At 39.3% G+C, this 25,886-nt stretch overlaps 1 protein-coding gene across 20 annotated transcripts in view; it reads right to left on the bottom strand.

The window, feature by feature from the left end:
• Positions 1–25,886, bottom strand: part of SYNE2 (spectrin repeat containing nuclear envelope protein 2) — a 348,050-nt gene that overhangs the window by 199,148 nt on the left and 123,016 nt on the right. For 16 of the 20 annotated variants that reach the window (XR_016392190.1, XM_089907796.1, XM_089907794.1 and 13 more), the window contains 13 exons: positions 23,794–23,952; positions 23,297–23,494; positions 20,371–20,505; positions 18,570–18,728; positions 14,783–14,994; positions 14,546–14,636; positions 13,597–13,715; positions 12,966–13,092; positions 11,335–11,492; positions 10,363–10,510; positions 9,079–9,689; positions 5,896–6,075; positions 3,856–4,006 (listed from right to left, as the gene is read on the bottom strand). Coding sequence is in view for 19 of the 20 variants with exons in the window: in XM_089907796.1 (XP_089763922.1) it covers positions 3,856–4,006; positions 5,896–6,075; positions 9,079–9,689; positions 10,363–10,510; positions 11,335–11,492; positions 12,966–13,092; positions 13,597–13,715; positions 14,546–14,636; positions 14,783–14,994; positions 18,570–18,728; positions 20,371–20,505; positions 23,297–23,494; positions 23,794–23,952 (2,448 nt within the window). In the remaining variant the exon portion in view is untranslated. The remainder of the gene's footprint in view (positions 1–3,855; positions 4,007–5,895; positions 6,076–9,078; positions 9,690–10,362; positions 10,511–11,334; positions 11,493–12,965; positions 13,093–13,596; positions 13,716–14,545; positions 14,637–14,782; positions 14,995–18,569; positions 18,729–20,370; positions 20,506–23,296; positions 23,495–23,793; positions 23,953–25,886) is intronic. The other 4 variants (XM_022570393.3, XM_089907803.1, XM_089907805.1 and 1 more) reach the window with 2 other exon arrangements.

Here is a 25,886-nt window from a genome sequence, read left to right as displayed (position 1 = left end):
TAAAGAGGGTGGAAATTTGGCACCATATCCTAGATAAACATCCAGGTTTCTATGGTTTTGAAGGACAAAAGTTCTCAGTGGTATCATACTTCAGCCACTGGTGCAAAGCATCATGACAATACATACACCAGAAACTGATTGTTTCTGAAGACAGTACCTAAGTCATCACAAAATTAACTGAGAGTTATGTTAACAATTGGTACTAAAATTTGCTTTTTTCAGACAGTTAAAAAAAGCATATGAGAAAATAACTAAACACAAGTGTACTTCTGTATCTTCCATACAAAATGATATATTATTTCAGCAAATATACAAAGATACCACACTAGATACAAGATTCTCAATATAATAATAAAAGCCTGGGCATTTATACGTTTCTTAAAGGTAATTACAGTTGTTTTGTTAATTTTTAAAATATTTTTCTGAGTAAACCTTTACATTTCAAAAAGGGGTACAGACAAAGCAAAGTTAGCCATTTTTTACTTCTATAATATACATGTTTCAAATATGTCTTCAGGGAAGGCAATATTATGATGATTGGAACATGACTTTGTAGTCAGATAGACCTCAGCTTAAATAATGATTCTGTCACCTATTAGCCATATAATCTTGGGAAAGTTATTTAACCTCTATCCTTACTTTGTTTCTTTGTTTACAGAGAAAGTTGCTAATCTGTCCAGCCAAGCCAGGGGTGATGATGCCATCCCAGTGGACCTGGAAGGCAGAACATCAAGCCAGAGAGGATTATTCTCAAGCCTTACGGTTTAATGTTGTTTGCCTTGTTAGGTTTCGGACTTCCTTGGGACCCAATACTTCTTTCTTCTTTCCTATGTCTCTCTTTTGAAGTGGATATGTCTATCCTATACCTGTCCCACCACTGTATTTTGAAAGCATATAATTTGTTTGGTTTCATGGGTTCACAGCTGTAGAGTGTAAAAAAATGAATAAACAGGGCTTCCCTGGTGGCGCAGTGGTTGAGAGTCCGCCTGCCGATGCAGGGGACACGGGTTCGTGCCCCAGTCCGGGAGGATCCCACATGCCGCGGAGCGGCTGTGCCCGTGAGCCATGGCCGCTGAGCCTGCGCGTCCGGAGCCTGTGCTCCGCAACGGGAGAGGCCACAACAGTGAGAGGCCCACGTGCAGGAAAAAAAAAAAAAAAAAAAAAGAATAAACAGAAACCTAAATTAAACAGAGTTGGGAGACCAGATGGGGTGGCAGAGCCCAATAGGAAGAAGAAAGGTTCCTTTATTGGCAAGGCCTCAGCCAATGAAAAGCCATGGACTCTGTCTACTACAGCCCATCCAACGTCCTTTTCCCCTCTATAAAAGCATTCTTCTCTCCTTGCTGTGCAGGGACTTGCACATGGCTCCCATGGGTGCAGACCCTGAAATGCAATTCTCTGTTGATCCCAAATAAATCCCTCTTTGCTGGTGAAATATCTGTCAGTCCATTTGTTTTGGATAAACAAGAGGAATTCCCTCAGGATGAAGTGCACCTTGAGTTTCACTCATATCTAATTTAGATGATATTTAGGTGAGACTTTGGACTAAGCTGGAGCGAGTTAAAGCTTTTAGGGCTGATGGGAAGGAATGAATATACTTTGCATGTGAGAAGGACATGTTTTGAGGGGTCAAAGGCAGAATGTTATAAACTGTGAGAACGGTCTTCAGAACTGTATGAAATAAAGTTATGTTGTTTATAAGCCCCCCAGTCTATTGGTATTCTTTTATAGCAGCCCAAATGGAAGAAGACAACAGCCATAGAGGAACTAATCATAGCAGAGGGGTCAGGACCTGGATCTAGATTCCCATCAGGGAGACTCACCCAGGAGAGGGGCCAAGTGCCTGAAGGTGACAGAAGTTTTATTAGTCAAATAAATAACTTGTCCAGAAAGTGCAGTTTACCATTAATGGGTTGATGAAGTCCTAGGCACTCTGCAGGCACCTTACAGATGTTACCTCACCTAATCAGGAAAGGAACAGCTCTGCTGGTAACAGGATCCCACTTAGTGGGACAAAGGCAGGACTCCAGGAGTGAGGAGGATTGGCACAAACCAAGAACAGCTGCCAGTCAGGAGGGATTCACTATCTGGTCAGATTGAAAGGCAGCGACCCAGGATCTGTGAGTATCTAAGGCAGAGACCTGGATCCTGAAACAAGAGCACAAGCTGGGAAACTGTATCAGGGGCACAGTAGAAAAGTAGCTATGTGAACTGGGCCACAAGGCTGAGGGGATTTTGTAAAGCTGATCGTGTTGGATACTCTGAGAACCAAAGCTCCTTAATCCATCTGGATGAGGACACGATCCTCCTAGATCCCAAGACTGCCAAACCCAGAAGCTGCCTCTGCTGGATGGAACCAGACAGGTTGCATCTAAGAGATTCCGACTGCCAGCCTGCTCCTAGCATGGTGGTCTCCCTCGATTAAATCTGATGGGAAACCAGTTAAACAGTCACATATTGTACAACTGGTGTCCAAGCAGAGCCCTTTCTGATTGGTCAGTTCCAAGAAACTGCGTCTGAGAAAGGAGGCCGCAGGCAGGGACTACTCCTCATCTGTGGCACTGATGTGACTCTGAGTGTCACTTCAGCCTCAGGGATAAGAGTTCTAGACAAAGACTAAATTGTAAGAATCTGGTCTACAGGCATACCTCAGGGACATTGCAGTTTGGGTCCAGACCATGGCAATAACGGGAGTATCGCAATAAAGCAAGTCACATGAATTTTTTGGTTTCCCAGATATATATAAAAGTTATGTTTATGTTATACTGTAGTCCATTAAGTGTGCAGTAGCATTGTGTCTTAAAAAATGTACATACCTTAATTTAAAAATACTTATTTGCTACAAACACTAATCGTCATCTGAGCCTTTAAGCAAGTCATAATCTCTGGTGGCGGAGGGTCTGAAACACTGAAAGAATTCCCCAGATGTGACACAGAGACGCAAAGGGAGAAAATGCTGTTGGAAAAACGGTACCGATAGACTTGCTCTACAAAGGGTTGCCACAAAACCTTTCAATTTGTAAAAGACACAATAAAGCAAAGTGTGATAAAGTGAGGTATGTCTGTATACAAGCCTCACTTCTGTTGCTCTCAGCCACTGGGAACTTTAATAAAATTGCTTTCTAACAACCAGGTGTATCAGGTAGATGATATTTCACAAATGCCTCTGACATTCTGACAGCACTTTAGCATAGAGTACTCATAAAACCAAGAGGAAAAGCAACTTTCTGGTGTACAGTAATACAGTGTAGTGTATCCTTTTCTAACTATTCCATTCTTCTGCCACTCTGGTTGATAACCACATAAAATCATAGAAATAATGACATCTAGTGTCCAAAAGTGTTATTCTTCTTAAACTATGAAGTCGTGATTGGCGAGGCTATGAACACAGATGGAGCAACTTGGAGATAAGCTCACACATCTTTACAAAGAAATAAAAGGGAAGAAATAAAAACATAATTTTTCCTTTATCCACTAACAACAGATGGGATTTTCCTAGTACCTTCTTTCTCTCAAGGTTGCAATGAAGTCTCAGGGGGTTTTTTTATGTGGGAAGTCAGTGCACAAACTGTTCCAAACTTTCAGAGGTAGCAGCAGGGGCAACCCCAGACTCCAAAAGAACCACACCATCAGTATCAAAACCCAAACAGATGCAACCCAGCATTAACCCGGGGACCAATCTTTTTCAAGCCCTGGGGATAAATTCAATAAATTCTTAGATACCTGGTAAAACAAAGTCACTAGTAACTTCTTCTAAACTAAGTTTCGAAAGTGACTCCATTGATAATATCCTCTCTATTGTTGGGCTTGCAAGCGAGGCCGCTATGTAAAGTTTCCTTTGGAATTTGGACTCACCTCTGCTATCCTTTTCTTCAAGTTCTCCTTTCCCATGTAGGAAGCCTGGAGGGAGATGATATTCTCTTCTTTTTGAATCAAAGTTGTCAGGACACTTTTAAAATTCTGATATTGTTTTAAGAGCTCCAAAACTCTTTCACATTGGTCAAGGCTATGAAAAAAAGTAAAACAGCTAAATTTCTGAAAATAACAAAACCATTCTTTCTCTTTGTAAGTATACTACAATAATGACTAATAAGTTATAGAAGGATTTTTCCTCTAGACATGGTTTATAATATTGTTTTACAATTTAACCTAAGAATGATGGCATATATATTTATTTGACAAATGGATGGTATAAATAATCACTGGATTACTATTTTCACCAGGTCAATATTAAAAAGTCACCAGATATAAGCTCTGGAACGAAACAGGATTTGTAACCATAAGGAATCAGCACCTCAATTTCATCATTAACTAAAAGATAATTTGGAAAACAATGCCTCCCCAGCATTATTCTTAGAGATTGCTTCAGTGTTAATTCAATATGATTCAATTATGTCTATTTCAACTCATTCTAGATTTAGCCCTTTAAAAAAAAGTTTAGTACAGATGATGTGGCAGCTAAGACACCTGGTTTCTAGCTATGGTTGGGCACTAATTAGTCATGCGACCTTAGATAAGTTACTTGAGGCTCTTTGGACCTCAGTTCTTTCCTCTGTAAAATCGAAGGGTAGACTAGATCAAATCCACAAACAGACTTCATCTTGACTACTGTATACTCAGGTTCCAGGAGGAAGCAGGAACTCCACAGATGGAGTTCTGTGGTGAAAGGACCACTGATAGTAAAGTTAAGAGAAACCACCAAGGAGCTGAGACACCCAGAGACTAACCCTTCCAAAAATAGGTACAGCACCTGGGCTCAAGGGGAAAGAGGGAAAGTGCCCTAAGCCAAAGAGGTGTCAGTAGGAGCTACTGGAACCACCTGCTGAAAAGTGAGGGGGTTAAGACCACCCCGACTTCTCTCTCTTCTTGGTTACTAATCTCATACTAGTACCTCCCACTTCCTAACCCAAATGGAACCCTTGGCTTGGGTGGTACAGCCTGTAGGGGTCAGCCCTCTCAACTACTCCTACCCCCAGGCAGAGAGTAAAGGGAGAAGGCAGGGATGGAGACTCTTCAGCCGAATCGCCAACCAGGACTGATAGGTAAGGGCTGCCACAGAATTAAGAAAACTCTTGAGCCTTGTCCAGGCTCTGTAGGAAAGATGGCAGTAACTGACTGGCAACATCTGGCATTTAAGTGGAGTGTGGGAGGATAATGCCCCCAACTCCCAAAGACGCCCACGTCCTAATCCCCGGATCCTGTGAATATGTTGCCTTACATAGCAAAAGGGACTTTACAGATGTGACTAAATTAAGGATCTTAAAATAGAGACATTATCCTGGATTATCTGAATGGGTGCAAGATAATCACAAGGGCCCTTATAAGAGGGAGGCACGAGGGTCAGAGTCTGAAGGAGATGTGATAACAAAAGCAGAGATGAGACAGAAAGACAGAGAGAGATTGAGATTTGAAGATGCTGCAATGCTGGCCTTAAAGATGGAAGAAGGGGACACAAGCCCAGGAATGGAGTAGGTGGCCTCTAGAAGATGGAAAAGGCAAGGAAACGGATTCTCTCCCAGAGAGTCCAGAAAGGAATGCAGTTTCATTTTAGCATTTCCAACCTCCAGACTGTAAGATAAGTTTGTGCCGATTTTAAGCCACAACATTTGTGGTCATTTATTACGGGAGCAATAGAAAACTAATATAGGTGGGGCAATAATAATTATAAATACACTATGTATTTGTCCTCCCTCTTAGACAACCTCTTAAAGTCATTTGTCTGTAATCCAGGATTCCAGGTCTTGCCCCAGACGTTGGCCCAGTGAGCTTCGAGCGTGAAACTCTTAAGTTGGCCTCTCCTTGAGGCCCACTGGAATGTGTTTTCAACATACAAATTTCAAAAAGTTAATTGTGCCACAGACAATTTTTCAGATTTGGGAGGAATTTTTTCCTTACCATTCAGTGACCGAAGCTTTTGTATTCTCCCACAAGAGTGCTGTGCCTTGGCACTGTTGACTCAGAGCTTTCTCTCTGCCGTCTTTGAATTGTGGAAGAGAACTCACCATTTCTTGCAAGTGTTTCTTCTCTTCTTCACATTCATCTAGATCCTTATCTAGTCTGAGTAACGATTTTTTCCTTGATTATGAGAGAGAAAAATTTAATGGCCAATTAGGCGATTTGATTCAACACAAATATGGGTAATTTGTGGGAGCACACTAACTTTAATTTGTCCTCATGAGGTTTATGCCTAAATCACACATTCCTATGACAGAGGTCAGGAGCTCTGCATTTCCAGAATACTAGCTGGTGTTTTAATAGAACAGACATAGAAAACCACGAGCGGTAACATTTCTCAGTGATGAACACAATTGTAAGGGGTGTGTATATGCATATGAGAGAAAAGAGAGGAAAAGTATATGTGTACATGTGTGGGGAAGACAGTATGATATGGAGAAAAGACGAGATGGCTGGTAGAACACTGCAAGCTCCTCAGGCAGGGCGGAAGGGTCAAGAAGAAAGGGAAATACAACGAAATCTTGCGTTTCTACCCTGTGTACAAAAAGCTCCTCCATACCAAAGAAGAGTCATTTGAACTAAGGGTTTTAACCTGCAAATTAATCCTGGTGGGATTAACTCTATTCACCTAGGTCTAAATTGCTTTCATCAGATACTCACTTTCTCTACTTCCTCTCTTCCAATTCTCTCTCTTTTTTTTTTTTTTGCGGTACGCGGGCCTCTCACTGTTGTGGCCTCTCCCGTTGCGGAGCACAGGCTCCGGACGCGCAGGCTCAGCGGGCGGCCATGGCTCACGGGCCCAGCCACTCCGCGGCACGTGGGATCTTCCCGGACCGGGGCACGAACCCGTGTCCCCTGCATCGGCAGGCGTACTCTCAACCACTGCGCCACAAGGGAAGCCCCTCCAATTCTGTCTTGAGTCCACTCCCATAAGGCTCTCACTCCCTCCACTCCTCCAAGACTGCTCGTCAAGATCCCCAGTAACCTCCACATTGCTAATCCATGTCCCAGTCTTCATCTTCACCTTCCTTCAATAGTCGGCAGCATGTGACAAAGGTGATCACTTCTCATTGAAAGGCCTTCTCACTTGACCCCCAGGACGCTCCTGATTTTCCTCCTATGATACTGGCCACTCAGTATCTTTGACTGGTTCCCTGTCATCTCCCTGACCTCTTAACATGGAGTGCCCCAGAGTACACAGCATGGCAATCTTATCCATCTCATGGCTTTAAACAGCATTCTAAAATGTTGATGACTCTCAGATGTATACCTCACCCAGACCTCTCTCCTGACATCTGACGCCACCTGTTTTTAACAGTCTTATTGAGAGTGCTACTTGAACATCCAATAAATATTTTGAACCTATTGTGTCTAAAACTGAGCACACCTGATCTTTCATTCAATGCCTGATAAACTTGTCTTCATCATCCCAGTTAACGGTAACTCCAGTCTTTCTTTTACACCCCGTATCCAATGTGTCAACAAACCTTGTGGACTCTACTTTCAAAATACATACAGAATCTTAATATTTTTTGCCACCTCACCACTGTTCTGTGCCACCATTATTCCTCACCTGGATTATTGCTATAGGTCAAACTAGACTTCCTGAGTCTTCCCTTGACTCTTACAGTCTATTCTGAATACACCAGCCTGTTACAATGAAAACCAAATCATTTCCCTCTGCTCAGAAGCCTCCAATGACTTCCCATGTCACTCAACAAAGAACCCAAAGTCAACACATGGCCCACAGGTCCCTACAGGAGCCAAGCTCCATCCTGCCCGTGACCCCTGTGACCCCCTCCCTGCTAACCTGCTCACCTCCTTGCCTCTCCTCAAACGTGCCAGGCCCAGTCCCACACCTGCCCTTTGTACCTAGAGCCCCGAGCCTGGGAGGCTCTTCCTCCAGGTTGTCCCTTGGCTTGTCGCTCATCCCATCTGGCTCACACGTCACCTTCTCTGTAAAACTGTGCCTGCTGACCCTGTGTGAATTGTAACCACTTCCTCCTCTACTTACTCTTTCTCCATGGTCTTTATCACCATCAAACCTACTGCATATCTTCCTCGTCCCACTAGATAATAAGCTCTATCAAGGGCAAGAATTTTTGTCTGTTTTGTTAACTGCTGTATCCCCAGGACCTAAAACAGTGCCTGGCTTATTCTATTAGCAACTCAATTAAATATTAAAGCAATTTACTATCTATCAAAGTATTATTTTCATTTATAAATTAATAAGTTAATTTATTACTAATTATTTATAAATCTATAATAAATGCATTAACAATCAAATTAATAACTAAACCAGTTCCACACCTCATGAAGAACTGGAGCGCTGTTGAAATAGAAGTCTCATTGAGACGGAGGGCTCAGGGAAAGCTTAATCAGCTGAACAGCCTCAGGAGAGCATTGAGCCTGAGGGATTAGAAGTGAGCAGAAGAGGAGATGGAAAGTGGGCGAGATTTAGAAGGGGGAGGGGGGCTCACAAAAGTGACTCTTTTGCTAACTCTTGCTAACGTTTTCATTTTCAGGACCTGGAGGCTGACGCTGAATGCCAGAATGACAATAGTAGCACTCCTAGAGATGGCTGCGAACCTCAGGTAACCCCAGTTCTGCTGAGTCTCCAGAATCAACCCTAACCTAAATCTACCTCTTAAACTCAGTCCTCATCTAATCCTGCCGGGAGGAGGGGAGAGGACCAAATAATGAAGGAAGAAGTAGGGACGAGGCGTGGTATGTGCATCTTCCACCACTTGTTCTCTATTATCAAATGTGTAGAGTTTCCCAGGTTTTCCCCCATCAGGAGAACTCCATAATAAATAAACAGCAGCAAAGAGACTTTGAAGCAACTCATGGACTTCACACATATCTTATTGTACTCTTCCTCTGTCCATAAGAATGAAAACTTTAAAGGAAAAAATTATATAACACTTTGTAAAGGCACAATCTCAACAAAAAGAAAGCTTGTTTGAAAAAGCCTACAAAAAAGAATGCTGAATCCTGAATAGAGGGGAATGGAACAGAAGTAGAAAGACACAGGAAGCATTTGTTTCACCTAATAGATATTTGGGAAAAAGAAAAAACAGAAAATCATCATCTTGCGTGGAAACGGACGAAAACGATACCTACCGTTGTTTTACAGCTGGAACGGTCGGATCTTTCAGGCCTATTTTGCTGATTTGATAGTGTATATCTTGAATATTTTTCAGGAGTTCATTATTTTTGAAAATACAAGTCTCTAATAATTCATCTTCTTCCATGATTTCCTCCTGTCTGCCAGAGCCATGAGTCTCAGATAAGCTTCTGGACAAAGCATTCAGAAGTTTTTCACAGGAGGTGTTTTCACCCCATTCAGCATCTTTAATGCTTATACCGAGCACCTTCAAACGTTCGTCCAAATGTCTGGCCTTGTCTTTCATCTGATGAATTCTTTCCTCTTTATTTTCCACCGTCAAAGTATTTCCTGGTACCACCTGTGAACCTGAGGCTGAAAGGTCTATAAGAAGCTCACCAGTGAGTTCAGCTGCTCTCAGAGAAGCCAAAAAGTCTTCCAGAGCTTTGACGGCATCTTTACTCCTCTGGACTCTGTGGTTCATTTCTTCAAGTTGAGTTCTGTGTTTCAGGATAATATTCTGTGCTGCATGCAGGTCAAGCGGGTGTAATTCCTTTAACGCAAAGTTGCCTGACTGTTCCAAATGATTACATATTTCAATCTGTCTTACTATGGAATCTTGGATGTTCTACAATAAAGGTAAGAAAAGCTGTAAGACTGAGGCAGAAAAAAGAAAAATTGCACAGCAGAAACTAACCTCAAATTATGTCACTAGATTTGATCTAGAAAACTGCTTCTCAGTCTAACCAAGGCTGACAGTTTTGACAGAAGGAACATTTAATTACAAATGATCAGATGGCCCAGCTGTTTCAATATCTGATACCCTTCCTGATATTTAAATCCCAAGAAGAAAAGAGGTATATAAATCTATTGATTCAATGAAAATAATTACAGGTTGAACTATTGAGACATCTGTTTATAATTTGAAAAATAAAAAAATATTTTTAAGATGAGATTTCAAATAAGTAAACTGTAGAAAATGACAATTTAAGCATCTTCGTCTAGTACAGAGAGAAAATTAGGATTTCAGTCATTGGAGAAGGCATTCATAAGCAAGCCTTCATTTTTAATTCAAAGAAAATACGTCATTATTTACTCCATGGTACCTATTGATACTTTCCAATTGGCAAGGAATTAAAGAGTTGAGAAATAAATAACAGGTCTAAATTATTGAAGAGTTTTCTGCCGTGGCTTAGATTTGAAATAAATACTATGGATGTATAATAAAAAAATGCATAAACATGTATAAATCTCTGAAGAACTGTTTATTCTATAAATACACTGTGAGAATTTATATTTACCCTCAGGTTTCGATAAATGTCATCAGCATCAGTGAGATTAAATTCTTGAATGGCCATTTCACAGAGGAGCAGGTCTGAGTCACAGAGAAGGAGCAACTCCTTCTCCACAGGTAACACAATATGCAGCGCAGTCTCCAAAGACTCCATTCTGGGTGAAAAATAAATCAGACATGAGGGGAAAGCACAGCAGAAAGGTATCTTATAAAACATTTAATATTAATGCCATTATTTAACCAAGAACAGAAAATAATTATTCAATAAAAATACATACAATGATATGTATAGATCATCACATTAAAACCCAAACCCAGTGATCCACAATGGCAAAGAATGAGCTGTTTGCTACATCCAAGTACTCGCGATAATTTAACTGATAGTGTGCTAAATGGAAAACTGTTGTAAAGCATACTAAGCCTTTCTCTCTCTTTTGAAATACAAAATACTAAATGTAATTGAACCTTGCCTTGATGACAAAGAAATTCATTATGCATACTAACTATTTTATTGTGGAAATATACTAGGATTCAAAGTCTAGGCCAATAATAAGTTGAAATGTGTGACCCTGGATAAATAACATATAGACTCTGAGCCTCAGTTTCCTCCTACATAAAATGGGGAGATGCACTGGGGGTACACATCCTATGTAAAGGGATAACAATAGCACTCTCGTTCTAAAAATGAGGAAATCAAGGCCCAAAGAAGTTACGTGACGTGGCTAAATTCAGGCTCAAGGGGAGACAGTGGGAAGAGCACGGCCTTTGGAACTCAACAGACTTTAAGTTCCACTTAAGTCTCTGGCCAGTAGTGTGGCTTGGTTATGTGATTTAACCTCCCCCAGCAGCAGTTTCCTCATCAGCTTCTCTTATGGTTGTTGTGACAACTAAATAAAATAACATACTTAGTATAATATTAGCCTCTCTTAAAATTTAGTGCATTTAGTAAACTCATGGTTAATAGATCCCAGAATTATACCTGGTATTAAGAGTCATCTGAAGCTCTCTTTCTTTCTCCTTTAATTTATCTCTTGCCTTAACTAGAAAAGGCTTCCTAATGTCACTTTCCAGCTCTTCTAACTTCAGTGAAGTGACTTCAAACTCTTTCCAGCAAGCCTCAGTTTCATTTTTTAAGACCTGGATGAAACATGTAAATTAATTTTTCAATGAATGGGTTAATAGGCACAATTATTCTGTTCTTACAAAATGAGACATCTACAATTGTGGGCACAAACACAAAGTTTCACGTGAAAATACATTTGAAAAGATATTTTACAAGTAAACTATCCTTCAGGGAGCAATGCTACTAACTGTGCTCTCGGAAATCCACTGAATGAAATCAAGGGAATCAGCAACATGGCTTTCAAAGGAATCCAAGTGCCCTTCCCTGAAGTTAGATACACAGAATACAATTCAGAAAGATACACAGAGATATAAGAACATATTCTATTAGATATTCTATTTTCTCTAGTCTTTTTTTTCTCCTCAAACTAAAATTGCAATGAACCAAAATCATTTCTATCAAATGAGAAGTGAGTAAAATTAATTTATGATCTATAGTTAAACATCTAAAATTCTAAACTATTCCAACTCCTTATCTTGGTTCTTTTTTTTAAAAAAAAGGCACTGCTATAGAATCTGAGTGCTCATCAGTAAAATTTGTTCTTCACTTTCCCCAAGGATTCGTATAGTTTTTCTAACCAACTTATTATTCAGTCACAGGAGTAAGGTCTCAAGAAAGCTTCTTAATTGTGATGAAAATGTGCTACATCCACTCCTTGAACAACAGAGATTTTAACACATGAATTTTGCTTATTCAGATGGAAAACAGAGAAGAGCCATTTGGTAGAGTGTGACTCAGGAACTGGCATCATGAAAGGAAGATAACTAGAAAATATGAGAGGGCATTGTAGGAAGCACCCATGACCTTTTCTCCACCTGATGGGCTTTCTGTAAGGGTTCACTCTAATGCACATCCAAGCATATGAGGGTGTTGCACTGCAATGCACAGCTTATCTTCAAAATAAGGAAGATACTTATTTGTAGAACTTAACTACTGGTGTGCCCATCACTAGATTGTTTTTTCTGCAGCTCCTGAGTCAAATGCAGTACTCCCTCTGACGGCTCTCCACAAGATCATCCATCACGTACAGAGAAAGCTCCCTCCACGACCTCCCCCTTTCTTATTACCCAACATCAGACAGATAATTGGACAATTTGGTTAAGATGATAGATGACTGAAACAAAAATTCAGAGTTGCTGGTTTTTCACATATTGTTAATTTTGGAGCAAACCAGAAGCTGTGTTGGCTGAAATCACCTTCAAACACATCGTTTCAACCAATTCAACTGAAGCTTTCATCCCCATCCCAAACACAGTCTAAACTTCTGCAAGCCACAATACATAGAATATCAAATTAGAGCATGAGCAATACATTAGCACCCCGAACAAACTCCTTCCTGGGTTTGGGTGTCTTCCTGAAATCCGGTGACAGTTCTTCAGAAACATCTAGCATATGAGACCACAACAAAAATGGTGAAGTCTATACTTATGGCGGTATTATTTTCTAATAAAAGATAAAACTCCTCTAGTAATATTTTCAGTATTTACCTGTAGATCTGTCAGTTTATCCTGTAGACAAACACTACTCCTTTCCTTGTCACTAGAGAAATCAGAGATAATCCTGACAATGTTGTTTTGCAGGTGTAGTTCAAGATTGTCTCTGTGTGTATCATACCTGGAAAAAAATTAAATGCAATGTTACTTAATTTTATAAATAAGACTAAAATAATTTTTTTTAAATTACTGTCAATTGTCCACGAGGAAATCCCAGAGAATTTCTCCTTAAGTTACTGGATCACATGCAAAAATTATGACTAAAGGAAAATAAAAACTTACTTATTAAAGTATAACATTTGCACTGATGGAAGATTTTTGCTGGATTTTCTAGTTGTTTAAAAGAGTTTACCTCTCCTTAACATATACACAATACTATACATAAAATAGATAACCAGCAAGGACCTACTGTATAGCACAGAGAACTATACTCAATATTTTGTAATAATCTATAAGGGAATAGAATCTGAAAAGGGATATATACATACAAACATACATCATATATATACATATATATGTGTGTGTGTACGTGTAACTGAATCACTTTGTTGTACACCTGAAACTAACACAACATTGTAAATCAACTGTATGTCAATAAAAATAATTTTTTTAAAAAAGAGTTTACCTCTCTAGTAAACTATTTATAGATGCACTGTGATCCTTTTCATATTTCTCCATAATGCTTTCCTCCTGTTGAGGCTTTAACTTGGATTCCAGGCTAAAATCCTTAATCGATTCCATTGCCTAAGCAAATATGCAAAATAGTAAACATATTATATTCAATATACTTAATTGTCTGGAAAAGATAAACATTTTGTGATACAAAGGGATATCAGTGATTCTTTATACCCCAAACCAGGAGATAATACAATTTATTTAAAGTTTCTCAGTTCAGAGAAAGGTCTTTCCATAGGACAGAGGAGATTTATTAGACTGATTCTCACCTTCTAACTGGTATGTCAGCAGGATAAAGGAGTTCTCGCAGCCCCTAAGTGCTGTTTCTGCCTGTGACCACATAGCCATGGTCCAAGGCAGACAGAATCCTAGCATGCAGGAACAGACCTCTGAAAAAAAATACACCTTGTTCCTTCCCTACCCCTTCTGACAGGCAGTCTGGGCTGTGATATACAGCAAATCCCCACTCTCCTAGAATTTAAGAATTTAGAAAATCCAATTCCCAAGGAAATTAAAAGACATTATAATGAGAAAAAGACAAATGACAAATGAACTAGTTCATCTCAATGACACTGAAGCATCTATGCAGTTTAAGCTCAGCCTCTTGTGCTCTCAACAGTAACACGCAGACAGCGTGTATTCATAATGGTTCAAAATGGTCTCTTTTGGAAAGAACTGTTGGTCTCCCCAGAGGAAGATTAAGTTATGCTTGCCATAGCTTTGGTTTGTTGTATTCTAATTCTTTGAAAAGCAATCTTCCTTACGTTATTTAAGTGGGAATTCTCAGCTGATGGAAACAATCAGATAATTAAATGCAACACTCAATGAGAAGTGGATTCTTGTACACCTGGCTTTTTTCATTGGGTTTACTTCTAAAATACATTATCCAAATTTAACACCTTTTCAGCTGATGGCTGACTGTCTGATTTTGCAGATGGAACCTCGCTGAGGGCGTTCCTTCCTCCATTCTCAGATGTGTCTGAAGTACCCCTAGGAAGGAATCAAAATTGTGTATTAAAATACAGGGAGAAAAACAAAGCCTAAAAGAGAATGAATAATACTCAGTGTCATTTGATTTCGAGAGAGGGTTTATCTCATTTCTCCCTGACATGCAGCTATTCTTATGAGGCACTAACTTGTTTTTCGACGTGCCTCCCACAGTGGGTTGCAGTGTCATATGAATCTCGGAAGCACATTTCCGAAGCCTTTCTATCTTCTGTTCATAATCTTTGAGCGCTCTCCTCACTTCCTGTTGACTCTTCTGTGAAGTCAGCTCTTCACACAGCTCCCGCAGGACATCCATGTGGTGATCAAGCTGGTACAGGCTGCTTTCCTCCGAAAAGCAGGCCTGATTGAGGAAATAAAGCAGGGAATGTGTTTCAAATGAGTTTACATGATTAGTCCTTGAGGATTAGAAACTAACAGATGTGTGTGACTTTAACAACACTTTCAATTGATACAGCCACTATGGAGAACAGTATGGAGGTTCCTTAAAAAACTAAAAGTAGAGGGCTTCCCTGGTGGCGCAGTGGTTGAGGGTCCGCCTGCCAATGCAGGGGACACGGGTTCGTGACCCGGTCTGGGAAGATCCCACATGCCGCGGAGTGGCTGGGCCTGTGAGCCATGGCCACTGAGCCTGCACGTCCAGAGCCTGTGCTCTGCAACGGGAGAGGCCACAGCAGTGAGAGGCCTGCATACCACAAAAAAAAAAAAACAACTAAAAGTAGAACTACCATACGACCCAGCAATCCCACTACTGGGCATATACCCTGAGAAAACCATAATTCAAAAAGAGTCATGTACCACAATGTTCATTGCAGCTCTATTTACAATAGCCAGGACATGGAAGCAACCTGAGTGTCCATCGACAGATGAATGAATAAAGAAGATGTGGCACATATATACAATGGAATATTACTCAGCCATAAAAAGAAACAAAATTGAGTTATTTGTAGTGAGGTGGATGGACCTAGAGTCTGTCATACAGAGTGAAATAAGTCAGAAAGAGAAAAACAAATACCTATGCTAACACATATATATGGAAACTAAAAAAAAAAAAAAGGTTCTGAAAAACCTAGGGGCAGGACAGGAATAAAGATGCAGACGTAGAGAATGGACTTGAGGACACAGGGAGGGGGAAGGGTAAGCTGGGATGAAGTGAGAGAGAGGCATGGACATATATACACTACCAAATGTAAAATAGCTAGCTAGTGGGAAGCAGCTGCATAGCACAGGGAGATCAGTTCGGTGCTTTGTGACCACCTAGAGGGGTGGGATAGGGAGGGTGGGAGGGAGACACAAGAGGGAGGAGATATGGGGATATATGTATATGTACAGCTGATTCACTTTGTTATAAAGCAGAAACTAACATACCATTGTAAAGCAATTATACTCCAATAAAGATGTTTAAAAAAAAAGGGAAAAAACCAAAAACAAAAAAACCCCCAACACTTTCTTTTATAAGCCCATCCACTGTGTGCCTGGTGTGGGAATGGGCACTGGAAACAAAGACGAGCAGTCAGCCCTAAAGGGATTCGCCGCAGCCCAGTGACGTAGTGAAGGAAACCAGAACACGTCAACCCAATGTACGCCTCTTTGATGTGAAAATTATTTTTTTTAATTGAAGTATGGTTGATTTTCAATGTTGTGTTAGCTTCTGCTGTATAGCCAAGTGATTCAGTTAAACATATATATACATTCTTTTTCATATTCTTTTCCATTATGGTTTAGGATGTGAAAATAATTTTGAACTGAAGGCAATTAAGAAGCAGTAAACACAGAGGGAATTCCCTGGCAGTCCAGTGGTTAGGACTTCGTGCTTTCACTGCTGGGGCCCAGGTTCAATCCCTGGTCAGGGAACTAAGATCCCGCAAGCCACGCAGCATGGCCAAAAAAAAGAAAAACGAAACAGAAAAGGTTTCCCCTTTTCTGCCTAAAGGCAAGAAATAAAGTTTATTTTACTGGAGACAGAGTTCTATCAGCCCAGAGATGGGACCAAAGGAATCTGCAAACAAACCCTGTACCCTAACCCTTATCTTCCTAGTTTCTTCTTCACCTTTTTACTATCCCTAGCCCAAACTCCTTTGTCTTGTCAATTCTTCACAAATGTATTGTTTCTTTGTCTAAAAGGTATAAAAGATTCCTGCTCTGGTCACTTCTTTGGGTCATCATGCTCTTGTGAAGGCTCCCATGTGCATATAAAAATTCAATAAAATGTGTATGCCTTTCTCCTGTTAATCTGTCTTTGTCAGTTCAATTTCCAGACCCAGCCAGGGATCTTAAAGGGTAGGGGAGGGCTTCCCTGGTGGCGCAGTGGCTGAGAGTCCGCCTGCCGATGCAGGGGACACGGGTTCGTGCCCGGTCCGGGAAGATCCCACATGCCGCGGAGCGGCTGGGCCCGTGAGCCATGGCCACTGAGCCTGCGCGTCCGGAACCTGTGCTCCACAACAGGAGAGGCCACAACAGTGAGAGGCCCGCGTACCGCAAAAAAAAAAAAAGGGTAGAGGAAAATTTGTTCCTCCCCAACAGTAGTCACATAAATAATGAGCATATCACATGACAAGTGCTATGACAGGGCCACTACCTGCCTTAAGGAGTCAGAGAAAGCCTCCTTCACATGGAGGAGCCATCTGAGCTAGAGGTGGAAAGAACACGTACGAGTCCTTCCAAGTAAAAGGGGAGAGAGGTCATGCCTAGCAAAAGGAGCAGCGGAGAGAAGAAAAGCTCCAGTTCTGAAAGGACATGGCTGGAGGGGTGATGAAGGCGTGTCCTGAGGCCACACATGAAGGGCCTTGTGTGGCCTTCTGAGGAGTATGGAGATGTCCCGGGAGTAATGGTGAACCAGTGACATAAGATTTGTGGTTCAAAGGGATCACTCTGGTGATAGGGCTGGAAGACAGTGCAACCACCATCATACTGAGAAAATGACCCCAGGTTAAGGGAAGTGGTAACACTGGTGGAAAGGAAGGAAAAGAAGCAGCTCTTCTGAAGATGGGGAGCTGGCAACCGACTACAGTAAGGCTGAGTGAGAAGGAAAGAAGAAGGGGGGAGGGAGTTCTGAGACGGCAATGCCTTTCATAACCAGGATACATTAAGAGGAAGAAAAGTTCAAGAGAAGATATTATTGGTTGGTTTTGGACATGCTGAAGTGGAGGTCTCTGGGGAACGCTGGTGGTATCTACTTCTTGGTTAGAAACACAACCTGGAGGTCAGGGGGAAGGACGAGGCTGGAGATAATGATAGGTGCTATCATTGTAGAGAGGGCAGTTAAAACGCCCAAGTGCATACAAGTACCTGGAGCAAGCATGAAATTAGCCAAAAACTGAGACCCCAAAACTAAGACATCAGGGTAACACAATAAAAAAGGAAAATTAGTGAAGGGCACTAAAATGAAGGCCTCCCTCCAAAATAATAAAATAAGAAAAAGCAAGAGAGATTTATATTGAGAGAGCCACAGCAGTAGCAAGTTTAAAAGAAATGAAAAGAGGGGTCAGTACTGTCAAATATGCAGAAGAAATCAAACAGGATGAGGACCAAAAAGAGACCATTAGATTTGCCCCAGCTGGTTTATATGCTGATTTGGTATCTTTCACAAGAGCCGTGTTTCTGAGGACACCATGTCCTTACAAAAGTAACTACGGGAACTTCAATAGCAGGTGACACATCTTGTAACCAGAGTCTCAGGACAGGGCCCACTGAGATATATAAAGAAGAAATATTAACTCAATTCTGAATTTTTCTCACTTCCAAAAGACAAGAAGCACGGGCTCTAGTTAGAGCTTGGACTGCAGAAGGGAAGATCCCCAGGGGACAAAAGGGCTAAAGTAATTTTCAGAGCAGATTTAACCCTAGCCAAGGGCATATTAAACCATTTAAGATAAACCCCACAATGATAACAAAATGTGAATGGAAACAGGTTTTTACCTCATGTTGCTTGATGAGATCCTTGGTCCTTCCTCTGCGAATTAGTTTCTTTTCTTTATTTATTTGTTTTTCGAGTTTTGCAATATTGTCACTAAGTTTTTCTTTTTCAATGTCTATTGTTAGTTGTTGAATATACAAAGACATTTCATGATGAAGCGACTGCCAAGAAAAGAAAAACAAAAAAAACCAAAGGCACATATTAACCATAATAGGATATACTGAAAAGATTTCCATTAGAAACACAAAAATATTTGTTGTAACAAAGGATAGAAATAGAGCTTATGTGAAATTCTGATTCATCCATGTATCTTTGGGGAGGATGTTTTAAAATATATCAGAAACATATTTTTTTCTTCTAATAACTAAAAATGTGTTTTGTCTGTGAAAGACACTGTTAGAATTAAAAGACAAGCTGCAGACTGGGAGAAAATTATTACAGAACACGTATCTGAGCCTATGGAGAAATATCAAGTAACTACAATGTGTATCCTGAATGGGATTCCAGAACAGATGTAAAAGGACATTAGGGGAAAACTGTGGAAATATGAATAAAGTATAAACTTCAGTTAATAATCTATCAATATTAGTCCTTTAATTGTGAGAAAGGTACCATATTAATGTAAGATGTTAATAACGGGAAACTGGTCATGGGTATATTGGAACTCTCTGTATTACCCCTGTAATAATTTTGTAAATCTAAAATTGTTCTAAAAGTTTATTTTAAAATGTGTATTAGGGCCTCCCTGGTGGCACAGTGGTTGGGAATCCGCCTGCCAATGCAGGGGACAAGGGTTCGAGCCCCGGTCCGGGAGGATCCCACGTGCCGCAGAGCAACTAAGCCCATGGCCACAACTACTGAGCCCACGTGCCACAACTACTGAAGCCCACGTGCCTGGAGCCCGTGCTCTGCAACAAGAGAAGCCAACATGGCCAAAAATAAAACAAACAAACAAATAGATTTTTAAAAATGTGTTTTAAGAAGGCCTTTAACAGTAGATATTCAATTATATTACCTTATTCTCTCTCTCTCTCCATATATTCACACACACACATGCACACACTTAATACTAAGTACTATTTACTAAACACAATCTCTGTGGTAGGTGCTTTATATAAATCCTTGCAACAGTCCTGCCAAGTAGGTGGAATTATTCCCATCTTATCACTGAAGCTCCCAGTAGTTAAGCAACTTGCCCAAGGTCATAGCTGCTGGATCCAGGTCTGTCAGCCACCAAAGCCTATACCTATTTTCTATGAAACTCTATATGCTTATATGTGTCAATAAGTTGTCTTAGTCAGGATCCAACCAGGAAACCAGAAAACATTAAATATTTAACACAGAGGGAATTAAATGCAGGGAATCGGTTATAAGAGATGAAAGCCAAAGAGGGGACAGTAAGGTAATCCAGAGATTAGCATCGGCAGAAAGCTGCTACCACCCTAGGCTGGAGGCTTCAGCGGAGCCCAGGGAGAATGGTCACCCATCAGAAGCTGGATCCATGGAACCTGCAGCCAGGGGGAGACACAGCTGCCAGAGGCACTGTGCAAGAGAGAAAGGGAAAGAAAGCCATTGGATGCTCCCTTTTCCACCTTCCAATCACCCTTTAATCTCCAAACACTGCTGTCATTGGATGAACACAGACAGAAGCCAGCTGATGCCGGGCCTGAGAACCACAGCCTACAGTGATCAGCCCTCCGTGATACGGGGCAGACAAGGGACCACCAAAGATGACTCTGATGACAAACAAGTCCAGGGTCAGATCTATAAGCATAAGCTCCAGACACATATGAATGTTCTTACCTCCCACTTGGCACAGATATCTCTACTCTTTTCTTCCAAAGACAGCTTTACATCCTCAGTTACATTATTTTTCAATTCTTCAACAGCTTTCAAATACTTGGCCAGACTTTTAGTATTAAAAATTATTAGTGCTTCCTAAAAATAAAACCACAAACAAGAACATGAAAGCCTTATTCTACTGCCACGTCCTCAAAGCTAATTTAACAGGTAGAATTTTAGAGTCTTTAACATGTAGAACCAGGAAAGGACTCCATGAAGACTATTTGAAGATTTAGGGGAGACTTCTCTTGGTAGATTGAGGTTGATCTCCCTTTTGTATCCCTTGAATTCTTTTGAAAAGAATTGCAAAATATTCATTATTCAAATGTAGTTACACATTTGAGGCCAGGATAAAGACTTCCTTAAGATATGCAGCATGGTTTTTGGTACCCCTTTGATAAATATTTAAAAGGCTTACTGAAAGGCTTATTATGAGCCACTGGCAAAGTATCCTCTAAAATTCTTAAGTATTGAGCAGACGACCACACTTCATAAGTAATACAATATTAAGAGTATACCAGCTTGTATTAGAGATCAGTGTTGCAATAAGACACAATTTATAGTAGGGTTAAGACAGCAAATATTTAATATTGTACATAAGCATTTTATACTGCAAGGAGGCAACATCCCCTTATCATGGACTTCAAAGTTTTGCCCAGGACTAACCATAATCGCAGTCCCATCCCAGGGAAGGAGCAGCAGGAGATGGGGATGGGATCTGCCTTCCCAGGAATGTGTTCGTCCCTTACTTCACACTTATCTACTCTTATAGAATATTACCTGGCAATACTCCATAAGGACAAAAACCTGGCTTAGGTAACTATCAAATGACAGAACAAAAATAGTCTGGGGTCTGTGAAAGGGCAGAAAAATCTATAAGAGACAAGAAGATGAAAGTAATTCTGGGGAAGAAGGCAATTAAGCAGGGTGGGAAGTCATTCATATACTTATTACATATTTATTATGGGTCTCCTGCAGAAAAGGTACAACCTGGGCCCCCAGGAACCTCCTCCAAAGCCTCTGTGAGGATTGCTAGATTCACGGCCAGGGAAGACATGCTAGCCCTGTGTGCCGGAAGGGGCTGCTACCACCCATGTGTCCCAGGAGTCCCAGGGGGTCTCAGGGCAATACCTGGCAGGGCAGGGATTCTGCTTCTGCTGTGAAAATGGATCTACTTCACTAAATGCCAGAGACAAAATGGTGGAAATCCCTGGCCTCAGATTCCAAAAGGAAGATGGTCAGGGAGAGGAAAATGGTGCAAAAACTGACACTGTAACTCCTCTCTCTGGTAGAGGAGGGGCCTGCGGCCTCTGCTTTTTCTTTTTCTTCCCTCTTTCCTCAGCTGACCATATCTGTCCTTTTGAAATTCAGCCTAGTGATTACTTAAAAGAACAACTGACTCTTAAGTTTAGTTCAGCACTCTCAGCATATGGGAGTACAAGAGAGGAAAAAAGACAGCGGGAATTGGCCAAAGCTGGTGGCTGGCAAGGTGCAAGCAGCATAAGATGGCTGTGGGAAAAGCAATGCTGAAATACCTGATATTAGGGTCCAATACGGTTAACAGTCCAGAAAGCCAGAAGAGGGTTGAGCCCAGACAAGAGAAGGAGACCACAAGGAGAATGGAGAGGCTCCTGTAGGAGCTCCTTTTCCTGAAAAAACTGTGCACAGTAGCACTGGCAGTATTGATTTACTTCATCATTTTTTTTTTAAATTGAAGTAAATTTACAATGCTGTGTTAGTTTCAAGTGTACAGCAAAGTAATATACATACATATATATTCTTTTTCAGATTCTTTTCCATTATAGGTTATTACAAGATATTGAGTAGAATTCCCTGTGCTATACAATAGGACCTTGTTGATTATCTATTTTTATATATACTTAATGTGTATATGTTAATCCCAAATTCCCAATTTATCTCCTCCCCCCATACCCCACCACTATCCCCTTTGGTAACCATAGTTTGTTTTCTATGTCTGTTAGTCTATTACTGTTCTGGATTTACTTCATCTTTATCTCTCCCAAAATGCCTAGCTCATTTTAAATGTGCAATAAACTTGTTAAATGCTGAATAAATGAATGAAGGAAAGAACACATATTTCTCTACCTGTCCAACCTCCAAGGGTAGAGACCTTGTTTTACTCTTATTTCATATCCCCAAGTACCTCCAGTGTTAGTTAATAGTGAGTCGGCTTTGGACACGTCTTTTTTTTAAAGTATAATTGATTTACAATATTATATTAATTTCAGGTGTACAACATGATGATTTGATGCTTTTATGGATTACGCTCCATTTAAAGTTATAAAATAATAGCTATATTTTCTGTGCTGTACAATATATCCTTGGAGCTTATTTATTTTATACACAGTAGTTTGATACATCTTAAGCTGCCTATCAGACCATGAAAAGTCAACCTAAAACTGTCTCCATACAAAACACTATTGGATCTTTAACTGCTGATAAGCATATGTTCATAAGTAGCTTTTACCAGCGCATTTTAATAATAAAGGCTTTATTTTACATTTGAGGAATTTTAACGACTCAAAGTTTCTTCACATACCTTATTTTCATTTATTGGCAGCTGGATAGGACTAGAATTATTATGTCCATTTTATTTGATTAAAAAAGCCAGAGAAATTAAGATTCTTGCTCAATGTCATAGAAGTCAGCCGTGCTTTTTACACTATACCACTGAGTTCATTCATACAGTAAAATGTGAATTTAAAAAAATCTTCGTTTCAATTTTTATTTTTAAGAGTTTCTGGGGAACAATGTATAAAACTTGGAAATTTTTTAAAGTTATAATAACTTTGTTATAATTACAGTGACAGAAACATCTTGATTTCAAATGAGGTAGATTTATATCTACTAATGATAAATGTCCTACATTTGATGGCTGAAAGAGCCGCACCTTGTATTTTGAAATTAGTCCTCTCTGGCTCTCTCTTTGGCCAAGTAATTGTTCAGCCCTTGTAATGTATGATTCAAGTTCCTTCTGTGAGTCTTCCACCTTCAGCCTGGCATCCAGGTCTGGGGAAACATCAGTTGAGTTCTTCAACACTGCTACTAATTTTACCATATTGATCTGTGATGACAAAAAATTCTCAACTTAACACTTAGCCCAACTTCTTAGAAAACTCATAAGTTAATAAATATTTTCTTTGAGTAGCAACTCATATTTTCCCACTAGACATAAGAACATCCTACTTATTATATTGATTTTTCCAACATGCTCTAAATAATAAAGAAATAAAATATAAGGCAAAATTCATATTTTACAAAACATTTCCAAACTACAAGGCAATCCCCCCCCTTCCCTGCCCTCTCACTGACCACTCAGTTTTAAAGACTAAATTCACTAAATAGGGAATATTAAAGAGAGACCTGAACTTTCTCTTTAGCTTCTTGAATCTTTGCCTGAAGCCCAGCTGTGATCACATGCTGAAGAGACTCCTGGCTTGAAACATTTTGCACATCCATTTGTAAAGTGTCTTCAGTTCTAGACACAAGCTCTTCATACATAGAGCCTTTGGCAATAAGATGCTATGAAAACAAATTAAAGTGAGATCACTTAAATATCACTTAAATATTCTGATTATAAATATTCTTATATTTATATATTAAATAATTATAAATATTTAAATATAAATATTCAAATAAATATTCTGATTATGTTAAACATTAACCCTAACAATCTCATCAGGAAATCATAAAAAGTTAACTATTAATCCAAAATGAGGCAAATTTATAGTCTAAAAAATGTTATTTTAAACATTCATTTTGAAATTTTATATAAATATAATCAGATTCTGAGCAACAGTCTTTTATAGATTTTTTTTATATACTAAGCACTTCAATAAAATAAAGACTAGAAGAAATACAATGCCAACAGAGAGAAAATAAGTTGAGAGAGTAGTAATAAACCTTAAAAAGAAACTGTTGTTAAGTCTAATCAGCCAGAAGGGAGTTCAATAAATGTTACTGGAGAAAATGGCTATTGGAAAACACCTTTTTAGAACCATGCTTTATACAACATACCAAAAATAAATTTCAGATGAATTCGAAAATTATATATAAAATATGAAGCTAGAAAAGAAGAAATTATCCATGAAAATGGATCTGCTCCCTGGGTGCGGAGGGCCTTTTTAGGCATAAGAGACAGAAATGACTAAATAAGTACAAAAATTTTCTATGTGAAATAAAATAAACAAAAGTCAACAACTTGGTAAAAATATTTGCCACACAAATGAAAATGGGTCCTGATTCAGAGAGCTTATAAATTCAGTAAGAAAAATACTAAGATCCCAAAGATAATTCAGAAAATACAAAAACATATATAATTCCAGAAACAAATGGCTAATGAATATATGAAAGACAGTTCAATCTTACATGTAATCAAATAAGTACAAATTAAAATAATGAGTTACCACTTTTCAGTTACCAAATTAACAAAAAAAATTTTAATTACAACTCAGAGGTGGCATGGGTATGATAAAATAGAAATTATATTGTGTGATATCAACTATGTAAATGTTGATCTTATTTATCTTAGAGCAGTGGAACTATGGTGATTTTTATTCTCCTCTTTATACTTTTACACATTATTTAAATGTTCTAAAGTTAGCATGTTCATTTGTAACTTCAAATTTTTCTATTTTGAATCATAAAAGTAACAAAAGCTCCTGTAAAAAACTCAAAGAATGGAGAGGTATACAGCACATAAAGAAAAAGTTCCTCTTCTTCCCCATCCTTCCCTTAACTGTCATTTAATCAATCATTCACACATTCATTTTAAAAATATTTACTTTATATCTACTAGGTACCAGGAAGTGTACTAAGAGCTGGGCATAATGCAGGATCAAGATACACAGTTAGCTATTTGTATATGCTTACAGATATTTTTCTACAGATATAAATGCATAAAGTTTAAAAAAGCAACTGTTTTTAAAAATACTAAAAGGATCACATCACCAATACTGTTCAGCAACTTGCATTTCTTACTTTACAATATATCTTGATCCAACAAAGATCTACTTAATTTCTTTTTAATGGAAGTATATTCCAGCTTGTTTGTGTTTTCACTGTTTATAACAGGGATCATTGTTATAGCTTTGAAATATTTTTTAAATATTGAATTTCTCATTTCTTACTCATTTATTTCACCAAAATAAATTCCAGATACAGCAAATAAATAAATACAAAAATAAAATTAGAAAAGCACTGGCAGATGGCACAGGTAAGTTTATATAATATTTTCAAAGCAATAAAAAGTATTACTCTTATAAACACAAAATTCTACATATACACCTTTCAGAAACGTAGATTTAAAAGAATTATACAAATGTTCCTTTATCCCAAGAACTTTCCATCTGGTTGTAACTTATGTCAGGCTCTATAAATTTTATAGCTGAGCTGGAACTCAGTAAAACCTCAACTGTAACTCTTTTCCAGGGAGAACTGAGCGATATTAAAATACA

This window comes from Delphinapterus leucas, chromosome 2 (genome assembly GCF_059928025.1).
Source record: "Delphinapterus leucas isolate spDelLeu-1000000601 "Yukka" chromosome 2, BTC_Dleu_Yukka2, whole genome shotgun sequence".
Classification (NCBI taxonomy): domain Eukaryota; kingdom Metazoa; phylum Chordata; class Mammalia; order Artiodactyla; family Monodontidae; genus Delphinapterus; species Delphinapterus leucas.
This window is presented reverse-complemented; position numbering and strand designations above follow the sequence as displayed.